This window comes from Hibiscus syriacus, unplaced genomic scaffold, assembly GCF_006381635.1.
Source record: "Hibiscus syriacus cultivar Baekdansim isolate YM2019G1 unplaced genomic scaffold, ASM638163v2 tig00111244_pilon, whole genome shotgun sequence".
Classification (NCBI taxonomy): Eukaryota; Viridiplantae; Streptophyta; class Magnoliopsida; order Malvales; family Malvaceae; genus Hibiscus; species Hibiscus syriacus.
The window spans coordinates 467602-484481 of record NW_024063033.1 but is presented as its reverse complement, the minus strand read 5'-3'; the positions used below and the strand labels follow the sequence as shown (position 1 = coordinate 484481).

General features: G+C 39.1%; 1 protein-coding gene and 1 pseudogene across 1 annotated transcript; one reads left to right on the top strand and one right to left on the bottom strand.

The window, feature by feature from the left end:
- Positions 1–323: 323 nt before the first annotated feature.
- On the bottom strand, positions 324–13175 carry LOC120157331 (annotated as a pseudogene).
- Positions 13176–14022: 847 nt separating this feature from the next.
- On the top strand, positions 14023–16131 carry LOC120157343. Its single transcript, XM_039168498.1, has 10 exons — positions 14023–14280; positions 14342–14443; positions 14578–14642; positions 14782–14890; positions 14976–15047; positions 15153–15212; positions 15327–15456; positions 15571–15686; positions 15783–15999; positions 16079–16131. The coding sequence occupies exons 1-10, from the start codon at positions 14023–14025 to the stop codon at positions 16129–16131; spliced, it is 1182 nt and encodes a 393-aa protein (XP_039024429.1).
- The last annotated feature ends 749 nt before the right edge of the window (positions 16132–16880 follow it).

The following is a 16880-nucleotide window of genomic DNA, read 5'->3' as shown; positions in this document are numbered from 1 at the left end:
TTCACCGTATAGAAGCTGAAAAATCAGCTTTTGACAAGAGTTTCGAAAACGAGATCAATTTTCTAACAAAAAGACGACGTCGAAACATTGTGAAGCTTCAGACATTCTGTCTACATAGAAGGTCCATGTTTTTTTTCCTTTTATCTACGAATACATGGAAAAAGGGTAGTTTGTTTTGCAATCTGAGAGATCAAGAACTCTGCCATCCTTGCTTTATCTTCCTCCAACTCAAAGGATAAATAAAATATAAGCAAATGGTGAATTAAAACAGCACAATGCAATCGATACATACATCAATAATTCACCTGAACTGATTATATAACTCATGAAACAATCTGTAAACTTATAAAATGGGAGTGAGATTACACAGTCCTGAGAAAGCAGGCCCGATATCGGAACTCAAAAACAATAAAAGGCATCAAAGCCCTGACAAGGGAAGGCGATGTTCCTTTCAAGCAAGGTAGCGATACAATTTCCTGTCACTTTTATCTCTCTCCAGAAATTCCCGTTCGATAAGGGACTCGATTCGTTTTTTAATTACAACAGGGTTGGGCAGAAACCGGGACTGTAGCTGTTTTGTGACCTCAGCAACAATGTTATTATGATCCAACATGCGCCTAGCTTTCATGATCCTCACTATTGCCGCCTCAATCTGTGGTTTTCGATCTTCCTCCACTCTCTGCCTTGTTTCTTGATTTTCAGGTTCGGACTCCCTTTGAACAGCCACGGTGCCTATCTTGACCTTGAAGAATTTGCTTGTAAACTTGTCATTGAAAAGAAAGTTATCAGTGTCTGCTATGTCCTTGCTCATAGGTTCCTTCCGGAGCACATTTTTTCCCTTGACACAGGCAAGAGACTGCAAACACCTTTTCAAGTCCACGACAGGTATCTTGGTCGCCTGCTCAATCTCCATATAGCTTAGTCGATCCGTATTATTGAAGTGCATAAGGACACACATCTGGTACGTGGAAACATTCAGTTCATGCTTCTGACCCTTACCAAAGGTTGCCTTCAAATCAGCTGTCCCCATGTTTGTTTGCCAAGAAAGTCTTCGTCCAGTATGGGTCCCAAGGTAATAATTACGGAACTTCTCACATATGCCCAGGATTTCAGCAGGAAGGTTGCATGTAGTAATAGGTTGTGTCAGCCAAGATCCTGTAGTGAGAACATGGACAGAAAGAGTGGGGCCTTCTGCTATATCAGCACCATGACTTGCATGGAAACCTTGCATCGTATCCTGTGATGTCTTCATGTCAGTGAACATACCCTCCAATTCGATGTAAATTGATACCCACAATCTGTTTTGAGCTTAACAATCAAACTTCTTTCGGCATCTTCAGAGACGGTCTTCCCTGAAAGAAGCCTTTTGGCCAAGTGTTGCTTGTAGTACTTCTCAAATACATCTTTCTCTTGAAGGTAACGGAAGAGCATCATTACCTTGTCAAGTACCACCTCCACATCCTCCTCAGTAATCCCCCTTAAACCTTTCCGAAGCTTGTCATCTACAAACAAGGAGATGTATTCTGGAGACCGGGAATTCAGATTGATGAAATATTCAAATGAGGAATTTAATGCATTTTGAAAAGTCTTGTCATTGCTAAATGCTAAATTGATAATCTTGTCGTATTTATCCTTTAAATCCAACAGATGTTGCACGAAATCTACAGGATCCTTCAGCCTTTCGGGATCGGTAACTAGTTGCTTACCAGTATCACGAATGTATGAAGTCATGACATCTCTGACTAAAACAAGCCCATTGGGTACCCGACAGAACAAGCGATATGTCCTCCCTAGGTCATATTTTTCATCGACTATCATATTAACCAAGCCTGAGTTCTCCATTTGCACAAGCCTGTGCATATGATTTTCAATCATCTCCTTTTCTACGACATTTGTTATCTTGACTTCACTTCTGGCATCCAAGTAATGCGAGGCTCTCTCTATTTCTTCATTTAGACGTCTCTCGGCTTTCTTTAGATATTCTCCACAATCACAAGACTCTATGAACTCTTGAGACTCGAGACGGTAAAAGTCAGCTGAAACCTCAAGAAAATGCTTCTCGAAATCATCCTGATAAACAGAAGGACCTAGATCCATTAGCATCCTCGTGATACATCTCATTAGACCCCTGTCTTTGACTTCACCACTCCGTTCTCTCCTTACATTTTCGAGAAGTATAGCCTGAAGCCTAGACTGGATCGCATAGGAATGGATGACAACATCCCTCCATAAATTTAACCCAAGCTCATGAACCGGAGTTTTGTGGGTGCTCGGGATGAAAGTCCTATCCATGTACATCAATATATCTCGGATCATTTGCATAGCCTTGTTATGCTCTGCCCATCTTCTGTTGAGTTCCTCCAAAAATAATCCTCCCTGAGCAGCCTCAGTTGAACTACTTATCTCATTTAGATGAGAAGTCATAGTTGTGACAAGCCCATAGTACAGCTTCTCCCCGAATTTGTGCAGTACCATATTGTATGCATTCCTGATTTGCATTAACACTTCGATATCAGAATCTTAAAATTTTGCAGATGTTGAAGAAACACAGTTCTATGGCAGAGCTCAAGGCAACACATCGAAATAATATTAAACCATTTCATCACGTAACGAACACGAAATCTTCAATAATCAGAACAACATTCGTCACAAGTACATGATGATGAATTAACCTAATGAAGCATATCAGACATACAGCTAAAAGCTCATGATAGCCTAATACATATGATAACTCCGTAAAAAGGTCATATTTGGGACCTTTTCACTTAAGTTATTGACTGTCTAAGCTCATATAGGATCATATTGATGCATTTAGGAGCATATAGTTGCATGTGGTGGAATTCTGTTTGCCGAGGCATTTTTATTTTGTAATCAGTGCTGCTTTATGGGGAAGGTGTTTTGTTTGATGATGTGTAGGATTTGGGAGCAATGATAAGCAAAAGGGAATTGCCATGACATTATGAGACTACTGAGCAAAATGTGATTGCCGCGACAACTCGGATGGCATTTCTGGGCAGAAAAAGTCAGAAAATATTTTTAGTAAGAGCCAGCCGTCATGACATAAAAAGTGATTTCTGCAATCAGCCATAAAGAAGGGGCTAGTTGCCATCTTTGCATCGACCCTCACATAAAAGGAATGAACTTTAGGGTACTAATGTAATTTTAACACAAAACCCTAGGTTCATTCTCCCCTATAAATAGAAGATGAAGTCTGACCTTTTGAGGAGACTTTGGAGAATTTTAGACAGCCGCCAAGAGCTTAAAAATTCGGAGAAAAAGATCTCTCTTTTTTCCGTCAATCGTTTTTGCCGTGGCATTCCTCCGTTGACAAGCTAGAGGGAGTGGCGAACTAGGCGTTGAGAGGAGCTAGATCGCTGGGACAGTTCGTGGTGGCCGAGGGAAGCTCCGGCAGTGCACGTCGAAGGCTTTTCCTCCTATCCTTTGCTCTTTGCTTTCATATTTTATCTTTTGGGCTGTAAGGAACGGATTAACTTGCTTTGAGCTTGCTTATTTCGAACCCCACCATGAACTAATCCTATTTGGTGGGAGTTTATTTTGGATATTTAAGTTTTTCTTTAATGAATGGTTATTTTTCTATGTTATATTCTATTTTGTTTATGAAGCTTAGCGCCTTAAGGTTGTAGGAGCTACGATAGTAGCCGTTCCTTAGGAGATTACTTAGTGTTCAAGAGAATGTCTAGGTAGCACATGCTTAGTGTTCGAGAGAAACTAGGAATGAACCACATAAGCAAGGGGTTCTAGATAGTAACTAGGCTTAATCCACATTAGAGATAAGGCTAGGATTTCATTCGACTAAAAGGAGTTGTGTATGAACGATAGGTTAGATGTTAATGCTGCCGCAAAAAGGTATTGCCGAGACATATCATGTTATCTGGACCAATAGGATCCCTGCAGTAGCTAACGCCAACTGGTTTTGCCAAGACATCTTCAATCTGTCGAGTTCCTTCCTAGAGATAGCATAGGGTTAGTAAACTCTGTCGGACAAAGAAGGCATAGAAGTAAGACCATTCTGAGAAGTAGACTTAAATTTCCTAAGTAACTCCTATCATTCATTCCCATAGTAGCTTGTCGTGTGAGGAGTCTAAAGTCTTATAAGCAAATCCAATATTTACAATTTATTTTGCCTTTACATTTTCATTTGATTGCACTCAACACAATTCAATTTTCCATAACATCTCAATTTACTACCATATCACCATCTGACAATTTCCACAACATCCATTCATTTTGCCACAGCATTTTCATTTGCAAATAACATCATTAATTTTACTTAGGTGACATAGTAAAGCGCTTTGATTGAACTTATCAATTTCTTCCAATCCCTGTGAAGACGATACTCACGCATCACTGTATTACTTGTTCAATTGCGTATACTTGCACATATTTCCGCACCCATATATAGTACTCACAAATAGCGGACAAGTTTTTGGTGCCGTTGCCGGGGATTGGCAACTGGAATTAATTTGTTTTGTCAAAGCATTTTTATTTTACTTTTTCTTTTTCTTTTTTTTAGATAGCTTTACTTTTTATTTTCTTTATCTATTTCAGGTTTTTCGCGGTGTATGATCAGAAGACATTCGAACGAGCCATTAGAACTGGTTGAACCTGAGATCGAGAGGCTTTTTAGGCAAAGAAGACGTGCTCAACGTGTAAATATGTATCAAATCGGAAATCAAAGCATTGGTCATGAGGAAGATCAAAATGCCGAGCAAATCTAAATGCTGGGAATGCAACCCGACCTCGTGCCATTCGTGATCACTTAAACCTGATCTTAGATGACTTAAATCCTGGAATAGTGGCACCAGAAATTCAAGAAGCCCATTTCGAACTCAAACCTGTCATGTTCAATATGTTGAATTCTATAGGGCAATTCGGGGGTATGCCAAATAAAGATGATAGACATCATATTCGTAACTTCTTGGAGGTGTGCGATTCTTTTCGCCAACAAGGAGTGCACGAAGATGTTCTAAAATTAAAGTTATTTCCATATTCCCTGCGTGACCGAGCAAGAGCTTGGATGAGTGGATTTCCAACCGGTTCAATGGAGTCGTGGATTGATCTGTGCAAAAAAAAAAAATTTGTTGCGGTATAATCCTCCGAACATGAGCACCCAACTGAGGAACGACATTGTTTCTTTTCGTCAAGTTGATGACGAGTCGATGTATGAATGTTGGGATCGATACAAAGGATTGCTTCGCAAATGTACGAATCATGGTTTTCAAGATTGGATGCAAGTGGTGATGTTCTATAATGGAGTTAATGCACTCACGAGGATAATGCTAGATGCATCGGTAAATGAGACCTTTCTTGACAAATCACCAGCAGAGGCATTTGACATTCTGATAGGATTGCCACCAATGATTATCAGTTTCCATCCGTAAGGCATGGACTTGGGCGAAAATCACATGGAGCTTTCGAGCTAGACACTAAGGATTCGGTGTCCGCCCAACTTGCTGCTCTGAAGAATTTGCAAAGACCAAGCGAGGTGAAATAAGTAAAGGCAACCCATTCAACATGTTTATTATGTCACGACAATCACAATGAGAGTGACTGTCCAACCAATCAAAAATCCATCAATTATGTAGGCAACTTCAACCGAGGCAACAACAACCCCTATTCTAACACATATAATCTTGGATGGCGTCAACATACAAACTTTTCGTGGGGAAACCAAGGAACCAGCAATGCTCATCAACCAGCTCGACAGCAGAATTTCAATGACTCCCATGGATTTCAATCGAATATGCCATGGCATAATTCCAACAAGGGAGGGTCATCTTCATCTAACACCAGTTCTTTGGAGGCCACAATGCAAGAGTTCATAGCAACAACGAAGACAATGCTGCAAGACCATGCAACCTCCATCAAAAACCAAGGGGCTCTGCTTCAGAGCCACAGTTCGTCGCTGAGGATATTGGAGAATCATGTTGGTCAAATTACCGCGGCATTACAAGAACGACGACCAGGACATCTGCCGAGTGACATTGAAGTCACAAAACCTCATGGCAAAGAGCACTGTAGTGTGCTAACTCTACGAAGTGGTACACGAATTAATGTCGAAGACAAGTGTGGGTGAAGATCGAAGGATAATTCACCCCCTGAGATTGTACAAGCTGAACAAGAAGTGCTAGAAGAAGCACCATAGGAAGAGGATAAGGATGGAGTTCATCAAGTAAAGTGACTAAGGGAGCAAACAAAAATACCAAGGCAAATTCTGTTCCCACCCCGTCAGTACAGGAAGCCAGACCCTCACCTCCTTTCCCGCAAAGACTGAAAAAACATAACGAGGATATTCAAATCAGAAAGTTTGTTGACATTCTGAGTCAACTTCAAATCAATGTTCCTTTTCTGGAGGCTATGGAACAAATGCCTATATATGCTAAGTTCCTCAAAGAGATTGTGACCAAGAAAAGAAAGGCTGAGCAGTACGAGACAATTGCCACGGCAAAGAATTTTGCTCATCCTTAAGCAAGCTGCCACCGAAGAGACATGATCCAGGTAGTTTTATCATCCCATGTTCGATAGGAGACAAATTTGTTGGGAAGGTACTATGTGACCTTGGCTCAAGTGTGAACTTGATCCCTAAGTCAATTTTCGAAAAGCTTGGGATAGGAAATGCGAGACCCACATCCGTAATCTTGCAATTAGCCGATTGTTCACATGTGCGTCCTGAAGGGCGAATTGAAAATATCATCGTACGGGTTGACAAGTTCGATTTTCCTGTTGATTTTCTGATTCTGGACTGTGAGGTCGATGCCACAGCACCCATCATCTTGGGGAGACCCTTTCTAGCTACCGGTCGTATTCTCATCGACTGCGAAAGGGGCAAGCTGACATGAGAGTGGCCGACCAATGTGTTACTGAGAATGTTTTCCGATCTCTTAAGTACATGGATGATTCTGAAGAACACCAGAGCATTTTAGAAGTAGATACAGTAATCGCAAGAGAAGCAGATCAATTTTACCATGACAACTTCATTCAGCTAAGTCCTGATGAGAGGTTATTCGATAACTTAAAGGCTGAAGAACTTAATGATTTTTTTATCGAGGAACAACAGGCTAGCTTCCTAAAAGCTAGCCCAAGTACGCATTTTGAACCTTTGAATTTTGATGAATTTGTTCCTCCCAAGACCTCATTACAACATGCTCCTACCCTAGAACTTAAGAATTTGCCACAACATCTTAAATATGCTTATCTGAGTAGTAATAAAATTTTGCCTATGATTATTTCCTCTGCCCTTACTCCTAACCAATAATCTAGTTTGCTAAGTGTTTTATCACAGCATAAGAAAGCGTTAGGATGGACGATGGCAGATCTAAAGGGAATAAGTCCAACTATTTGCATGCACAAAATCCTGCTGGAGGAATGTCATGACAAATCCATAGAGCCACAACGAAGATTGAACCCAATCATGAAGCAAGTTGTAATGAAAGAGATTCTCAAATGGCTTGATGTTGGAGTGATTTACCCCATTTCGGATAGCTCTTGGGTAAGTCCCGTCCAATGTGTGCCAAAGAAGGGAGGCACGACCGTGGTGACAAGCGAAAACAACGAGTTGCTACCTACACGCACAGTCACCGAGTGGCGAATCTGCATGAACTACCGCAAGCTCAACAAGGCCACCAAGAAGGATCATTTCCCTTTGTCGTTCATCGATCAAATGCTGGATCGACTTGCTGATAAGGCATTTTATTGTTTATTGGACGGATACTCGGGGTATAATCAAATTGCCATTGCACCGGAGGACCAAGAGAAGACAACATTTACGTGTCCTTATGGCACATATGCTTTTCGAAGAATGCTTTTTGGACTTTGTAATGTCCCGACAACTTTTCAACGCTGCATGCAAACCATATTTTCTGACATGGTTGAGGATTTCTTGGAAATTTTCATGGATGATATTTCTGTTTCTGGAGATGATTTTCAAAAATGCCTCGACAATTTAGCAAAGGTACTGAAACGATGTCAGGAGGCTGATCTCGTGCTGAACTGGAAAAAATGCAACTTCATGATGACCGAAGGCATTGCTCTAGGCCATAAGATTTCTGCAAAGGGCATTGAGGTAGATAAGGCCAAGATCGAGGTGATCGAGAAGCTACCCCCACCAACTTCTGTCAAGGGCATTCGAACTTTCCTTGGACATGCTGGATTTTATAGACGATTCATCAAGGACTTCTCCACGATATCCAAGCCTTTGTGCACCTTGTTGCAACATAACCAACCGTTTGTATTCGATCAGAAATGCCATGACGCATTCGAACAACTGAAGCAAAGACTTATCTCTGCACCGATCGTAGTTACCCCAAATTGGACGGCACCGTTCGAACTAATGTGTGATGCAAGTGATTTTGCTGTGGGAGCTGTCCTTGTGCAACGTAGAGGTAAAATCTTTCATGTTATATATTATGTTAGTCGTACCTTGAATGAGGCACAATTAAACTATACCATCACTGAGAAAGAATTACTTGCCGTGGTATTTGCATTTGACAAGTTCAGGCCATACTTGATGGGCACCAAAGTCATAGTTCACACCGATCACTCAGCTATAAAATACTTAATGAACAAAAAAGATGCCAAGTCTAGACTGATTAGATGGATATTACTCCTGCAAGAGTTCGACTTAGAGGTAATTGATAGGAAAGGTACTGAAAACCAGGTTGCATACCATCTATCTAGGCTAGAAAACATTTCAGAATACCATGACATTTTTTATATTAAAGAAGAATTCTCTGACGAGAAAAATTTATATGCCACGGCAATTCCGTGGTACGCTGACCTTGTTAATTTTCTTGTTAGTGGTGTTTTTCCTTATGAATTGAACAACCGTGGCAAGAAGAAGTTTCTGCATAATGCCAAGTTCTATTTTTGGGACGAGCCGTACTTGTTTAAACAATGTGTCGATCAAATGATTCGACGGTGTGTCCCCGAATAGGAGCAACGAGACATCTTACACCATTGCCACACAGCATCCTATGGAGGGCATTTTGGAGGTGCGATGACTATTGCAAAGGTCCTCCAATCAGGTTTCTACTGGCCATCATTGTTTAAGGATGCCCACGAGTTTTGCAAAGCATGTGACAGACTGGTCCCCAAAACTGGACGAAGCGCTCTGGGCTTACTGAACAGCATTCAAGACACCTTTGGGAATATAGCCCTTCAAGATGGTATATGGAAAAGCCTGCCACCTACCAATTGAGCTAGAACACAATGCATACTGGGCAATCAAGAAACTAAACTTTGACGCGCAACTGGCTGGGGGAAAACGGTTGCTCAATCTGATCGAAATAAAAGAGTTTCGAGCACAAGCATATGAGAATGCCAAGATCTACAAAGAAAAAACCAAGAAGTGGCATGACAAAATGTTTTTGCCACGACATTTTCATGTGGGCCAGAAAGTGTACTGTTTAACTCTAGGCTCAAACTCTTCCCTGGTAAATTAAAATCTCAATGGTCGGGACCATTCGAAGTCCACCATGCTTACCCGTATGGCGTTGTTGATATTAAGAATATGGACGATGGGTCCATCTTTAAAGTCAATGGCCAGCACCTGAAGGTTTACCAAGGAGCTCCATCCATGCGTGACAAATATGCACTCCTCTTGCACGATATTGAAACTAGCCAAGAATCTTGAAGACGCCGTTACATTTTGGATTTACTCTTGTGCATAAATAAATGTTTATTTTGTTACTGTTTTTATTCAGTTTCCTTTTATTTTACTATTTTATTTTTCTTTGCAAGGTTATGGTCCATCCAAATTTCAACCGTACCAGCATAATATTCTGAACATTCTAACCCCACACAATTACAAAAGCGCACACGTCGCACGACTACCGCACCACCACAAGCATGAAGTCAAGGTACCTTGCATTGCATTGAATTTCAAAGCATATAGTTTAGATTTTTCCTTAGTTTTTATTTAGCATTGAGGACAATGCTGCTCTCAAGTTTGGGGAGGTAGGGTTCTTAAATCATTGCATGATAGTATTAGTAGAATGAATATGTCATGACATTGGTAAGTGGTTGAATTAGTTTTCTGGGATAAATTAAGGATGTCCGATGATGATGAATTCTTGATGGCTAGGATTGAATGTATATGACTGTTGAGGATGATAGAACCAACTCTAGGACTTGCTTCTTTGAAACTTTGAATACACGATTGTATGTTTTTCATGCTTAAAGAACTTAGAAATTTTTTATAAGAGAACTCTTGCATGACTTGACATAAACGATGAAAACCCAACTTTGTAAAAAAAATGAAGTAGTGAATAAATGCTTCGGCATATATGTAAAGGGACACTCCGCTATGCCATAGCATTTCCTGGAAACTACAAATAAATAAATGGCATCTATGATATGTGAGTGAATGAAAGTAGTCACGAGATGACTCTACCTTACTAGCTTAGGGGTGGAAGGTATGTTCTCTTTCACCTAGAGTGTGGGATGGTAGGTGTGATGGGCTGACTTTCCTCGTAGCAGTGTTAAAAAAAAGCAAAAAGGAAAAGAAAACAATGTGGAGTATAAATTGTAAATGTCGTGGCAAAACAAGAAAACTTGCGTAGAAAATTTTTAGGTTTGTTAAGCATGGACTGGATACAAACACGCACACACCCACACAAATAATCTTGCCCTAGGGGACAGTACTTGATTTCTCAAACTAGTCTAGCATGTTGAAGCCAAATATTCTGAGGGTTGAAATTCTATCCTATATAACTATTATGCTTCTGAACTTACCATGGTATTTTTATTTTGCTTAATACTATCCATTGCTTGAAGACAAGCAATAACTTAAGTTTGGGGGTGTGATAACTCCGTAAAAAAGTCATATTTGGGACATTTTCACTTAAGTTATTGACTGTCTAAAAGCTCATATAGGATCATATAGATGCATTTAGGAGCATATAGTTGCATGTGGTAGAATTTTGTTTGCCAAGGCATTTTTATTTTGTAATCAGTGCTGCTTTATGAGGAAAGTGTTTTGTTTGATGATGTGCAGGATTTGGGAGCAATGATAAGTAAAAGGGAATTGCCATGACATTATGAGACTACTGAGCAAAATGTGATTGCCGCGACAACTCGGACGGCATTTCTGGGCAGAAAAAGTCAAAGAAATATTTTTAGTAAGAGCCAACTGTCATGTCATAAAAAGTGATTTATGCAATCAGCCATAAAGAAGAGGTCAGTTTCCATCTTTGCACCGACCCTCACATAAAAGGAATGAACTTTAGGGTACTAATGTAATTTTAACACAAAATCCTAAGTTCATTCTCCCCTATAAATAGAAGATGAAGTCTGACCTTTTGAGGAGACTTTGGAGAATTTTAGACAGCCGCCAAGAGCCTAAAAATTTGGAAAAAAAGATCTCTTTTTTTTCTGTCAATCGTTTTTGCCTTGGCATTCCTCCGTTGACAAACTAGAGGGAGTGGCGAACTAGGCGTCCGAGAGGAGCTAAATCGTAGGAACAGTTCGTGTGGTCGAGGGAAGCTCTGGCAATGCACGTCGAAGACTTTTCCTCCTACCTTTGCTCTTTGCTTTCATATTTTATCTTTTGGGTTGTAAGGAATGGATTAACTTGCTTTGTGCTTGCTTATTTCGAACCCCACCATGAATTAATCCTATTTGGTGGGAGTTTATTTTGGATATTTAAGTTTTGCTTTAATGAATGGTTATTTTTCTATGTTATATTCTGTTTTGTTTATGAAGCTTAGCGCCTTAAGGTTGTAGGAACTACGAGAGTATCCGTTCCTTATGAGATTACTTATTGTTCGAGAGAATGTCTAGGTAACACATCCTTAGTGTTCGAGAGAAACTAGGAAGGAACCACATAAGCAAGGGGTTCTAGATAGTAACTAGGCTTAATCCACATTAGAGATAAGGCTAGGATTTCATTCGACTAAAAGGAGTTGTATATGAGCGATAGGTTAGATGTTAATGCTGCCGCAAAAGGTATTACCGAGACATATCCTGTTATCTGGACCAATAGGATCCCTGCAGTAGCTAACGTCAATCGGTTTTGCCAAGACATCTTCAATCTGTCGAGTTCCTTCCTAGAGATAGCATAGGGTACCCTTAGTAAACTCTGTCGGACAGAGAAGACATAGAAGTAAGACCATTCTGAGAAGTAGACTTAAATTTCCTAAATAACTCCTATCACGCATTCCCATAGTAGCTTGTCGTGTGAGGAGTCTAAAGTTCTTATAAGCAAATCCAATATTTACAATTTATTTTGACTTTACATTTTCATTTGATTGCACTCAACACAATTCAATTTGCCATAACATCACAATTTACTACCATATCACCATATGACAATTTCCACAACATCCATTCATTTTGCCACAATATTTTCATTTGAAAATAATATCATTAACTTTACTTAGGTGACATAATAAAGTGTTTTATTGAACTTATCAATTTTTTCCAATCCCTATGGAGACGATACTTACTCATCACTGTATTATTTGTTCGATTATGTATAATTACACATATTTCCGCACACATATATAGTACTCACAAATAACGAACAACATAGATTACTGAACTCAAATTCCACACGATTCAACTACAATTCTAGCTAAACTTCAAATCACATTCATACTACACAACCAAAGGACGTGATTTCAACAAAATTACATTAAAAAATTATAAAAAAGGAAAGAAGAATAAATTTCTAACCTGTAAAGCTCTTCAAAGCTAAGTCCACTGGCATTATGATTATAAATTTCATGAATCGCATGTTCTAGAATCTTCCACGTTTTCTCTGCATATTTCGGATCCACCACCACCCTGTGCTTAAACGCCTCTATTTGAAACGCTTTTTTCTTATTAGCACTCATTTCTCTTTCTTTTCTTTTCTTTTTTCAATTTTCTTTGTTGAAAACCAAAAATCAAGCTTCAAATTCAAAAACCCACCTCGAGTCCAACCCGATTAACCTTTGAAACCCGGAATTTGATATTAAAGTTCGATATTGACCTGGATTCAAACTAGCTTAAAACGCATGGGAAAAGGGGGCTGGTTAGGAGAATTGAATCACTGGCTTCTTGATATAAGAGGAAACAGAGATGGAATTTCTATGGGTTTTATGAAATGAAAGGTTTGATTTAGGGAATTTGAAGGTTAATGGAAGATATTGATGGGGAAGAGAGAGATCTGAATTGCTTATTTTAGCTTCCTGTGTGTTTTACTCATGCTCTTCATTTCCTTTTATCTATTTTACTCATATGGGTAAACTAGTAGTAAATTATATTAATGATCACTAAATTTTTAAATTATTTTTAATTTAATTCCTAAACAATAAGAAGAGTCTACCAAGACGACAGTAGTTTAACACATAAATCGAATATATCTCCTAAAATAATCAAAGCGTACAAACTAGTCACTTGAAAATACAATTGGATCATATAAGGAAAGTATTAAAATTCAATTAAATAATTTGAACAAATAATAAATACAAACCAATATCATTATCGACAGAAAAAGATAAACTCCATCAGCAAAAATATAGAAATACATGTAATAACGATGACACATTAACAAATTGATCTTACCATAATTCAATTGCGATTTATCTTTGATAATTACAAACATCTATTAATATCTAATCCGAATATCCAAAATAAGGATGAATTAACAAGATAACTTAATGAACGTAACCTTAATAAAAGAAAAGAAAATATGTACTACGAGAACAAACAAAAAAGTGTTATAAGAACGGACAAAATCATCCATCATATTATAATAATTCATCTAATTTCACATTTTATAGATGTCTACTCGAACCCATAACTTTAAAGAAGAACAATCTTTTTAATCGATTTTGTTTTTGTTTGAGGTAATATTCACCAGAACACTTGTCCCAATTCAAACAAGCGTTACATAACCAGCCAAAGAGACACAACAAACCATGACTCAACAGTTACAACTCTTACTTTCTAAACCTTCAAAAATTATCAGACAATTTCACCTCAAACATCTCATACTTCAGTTTTCTGTCTTCTCTTTCGATGGAGTACCATGATGTTTGTGACGTGAAATCGAAGCCGAGGATGTTAGACTACCTGATGAATGACCAAATTCCGAATGAAACCGACCTTTCACCTCAGCACTGTGATTTGCAGCGAGTTGTCAATACCATTAGGAACCTCGGGTTGCTTTCTGAATCATTCCCTCAAGAAACTAACAACTCGAAGATCGCCGAGGATTGGTCCGTTTCTGTTGATTCGTGGCTCGATCGGGTGCTTTCACTTGTGTCTAGTCCCAGGGTCAGTGTTGTTGTTTTTAAGGTTCTAGTTTCTTGCATATATGTTACATGGTTTCTTCTAGGAATCATTGTTCAATTCTGTCACAGTCGCGAAATCGTTGGACCGGAATATGTTTACTAGGGATGACTTGTCGAGAATGCAGCTCCGACCGGCTACTAGCATGGTATCCGGTCTGGTTCGGTAAACTCCTCGCAAATATCCAGGCATGAGCTCTCCTATAGGCTGCATATTTTACCTGTATCTTCATATGGTTATTGATTTTCTTGCATGACATGTGGTTCTTAGTGATTTTTGCAGCCGGCATCAGATTATATTTCTATCAAATTGGCCACTTTTGCTTCCTTATCGGATCTGTTAAAGAGGTGATTTCATCCTATGTTGCTCCAACTTTTCATTTTTTGAATAAACACCTATGTATCCGACACTCACAAGTCACAACCAAGTCCATGTAACACAGATTTCATCACTTTGAAACCGGTATTTTCTTGTTTCCTACTTCAGATTGGGTAAATATTCAGAAATCAAGAAAGATGTAACGGCGCATGCCGGGAAGCTAGTTCAACCGGTTTTGGACCTTCTGTTAGACAATGAATTCTCAGAGGTTGTAATGGTAAGTTCTAACTAATATTATTTACTGTTTTATTAGTCTTGACTTTATTGATTTTGAAAGCTACATTGATTGCCTAGTTGTGCAGGAAGGAGCACTTGCAGTGCTGTGTATCGTAATCGACTTCTTTCCGGCATCATTTCTTCCTCATTATGAAAAAGTTAGCTCGGTTTTATTGTTCCTCGCTTTCTCAGATTGTTTTTTAAGCTTGATTGTAATGCACATAATCGAAAGCCTTCATAGTCTGCTATTTCATGCTTTGCAGGCTGAAGCTGTCATTGTTTCGAAAATTATCTCAGGCCAATGCAGTTCTAATATAATGAAGGTGAATGGAGAGTTATTTCTATATAGATCAATATCTGCAATGCATGCAATTTCATATGAATCAAAATCTATATCGGTATATGAGCTCGTATCTGGTTTGATTTTCCATTTATAGAGCTACGCTTATTTCTTAGCATCACTTCCGAAATCGAAAGGTGACAAGGATAGCTGGTTTGTTATGATGCAAGATTTACTAACGTCAGTTGAAATTCACCTCAATGATGTCTTTCAATGCCTGGAACAAGGTAAAGCATTGAACTCTGTCTTGAAACTCTTTCCGCTACCGCTGTTTTGGAAGCGATCTGACATGTTTGCAAACGATAAACATAACGTATTTATATCGATTCATCATTGTTTAGTACCAGAAAGAGAAGCAAATCTAAAAGCAAGAAAGTCAAAGCAATTGTTGACATGCATAATCCCCACACTAATGCTTTGCTGCAGCACAATGCTAACAAATTCTTATCCAGTTCAGGTAATCCAACACTAATCAATCGATGCTTTTAAAGGACAACTTTTTCTCGTACTTCGATCACGTATGAAGTAAAAGATCATAGTTGTTGTCGGACAGGTGACTGTACCAGTTCATCAATTATTAACTCTTGTAAAGAGAGTGCTAATGGTGAATGGCTCATTTGCTCAAGCTTCATTGAAGTCCATGGAAATCATGCAGGAAGGGTATGTTTGCATTGAGCTTCCTGCTTTGCAGTCATTTGGTTTAGATCTCCTATCCGCAATCATCAAAGGAACATCCAGGTATGTCACTCGGACTTGGGTCCGAGTGTCAGGTATAGATATATCTCCGACAGAAATATTTGCTTCCGGTTATCGATAATAATGTTCTGGTTCTGTATTAAAATGTTGCAGCCAACTATTGCCTCATGCTGGATATATCATTAGGCTACTTAAAGATTGCTTGAAACAATGTGGATTGCCAATGCTAAGAGCAAAACTTTACTTCATCATAAGGACTTTGCTTATATCTATGGGTATCGGTATGCAACAAACTTCACTAAGTCATAAGCGTCGAAAATGGATCGATGCATGAATTAATGGAAGTTTGATCCTATGCAGGAGCAGCCTTGCAAATTGCAGAAGAACTCACCATTACTGCATATTCGATTTAGATGCCTCTTGGTATCTCAATAGGCAGAAAGTATCCGATCAAGATGTAAAGTCTGCAACAGCTGAAGTACCGATGCAGCCTGCTGACAAGAAAAGGAAGCATGCTGCAATCAATTCCTCGCAGGAGAGTCGAGATCTAGACTATTCGGATCTGCAAAACAAATCCTCAACCTCCTCTTTATCATTGAAGATTGCTGCATTAAAGGCATTACAAACTCTCCTCACTATGGTATATCACTTCTCTTTGAATGGTCCAGCTTTGGTACTTCAAATGAATCAAGCAAAAGAGTAATTAATGATTACGCTGCAGGGTGGCGTGTTAAGATCAGATTTACGACCAAGTGTCGATGATCTGCTGATGAATGTTGCGGAAAATGCTTATGATGGGAAATGGAGAAATGACGAAGAGAGTGAAGTAATGTCATCTGATGGACATCATGCTGATTTCTTGCTTGCAGCATTGCATGCTCTTCTGGCATCTCTACTTTCCCAACCTTCAGTTAGCCAACATCATCTGGTTAAAGGACTCGAGATGTTCCGTAAA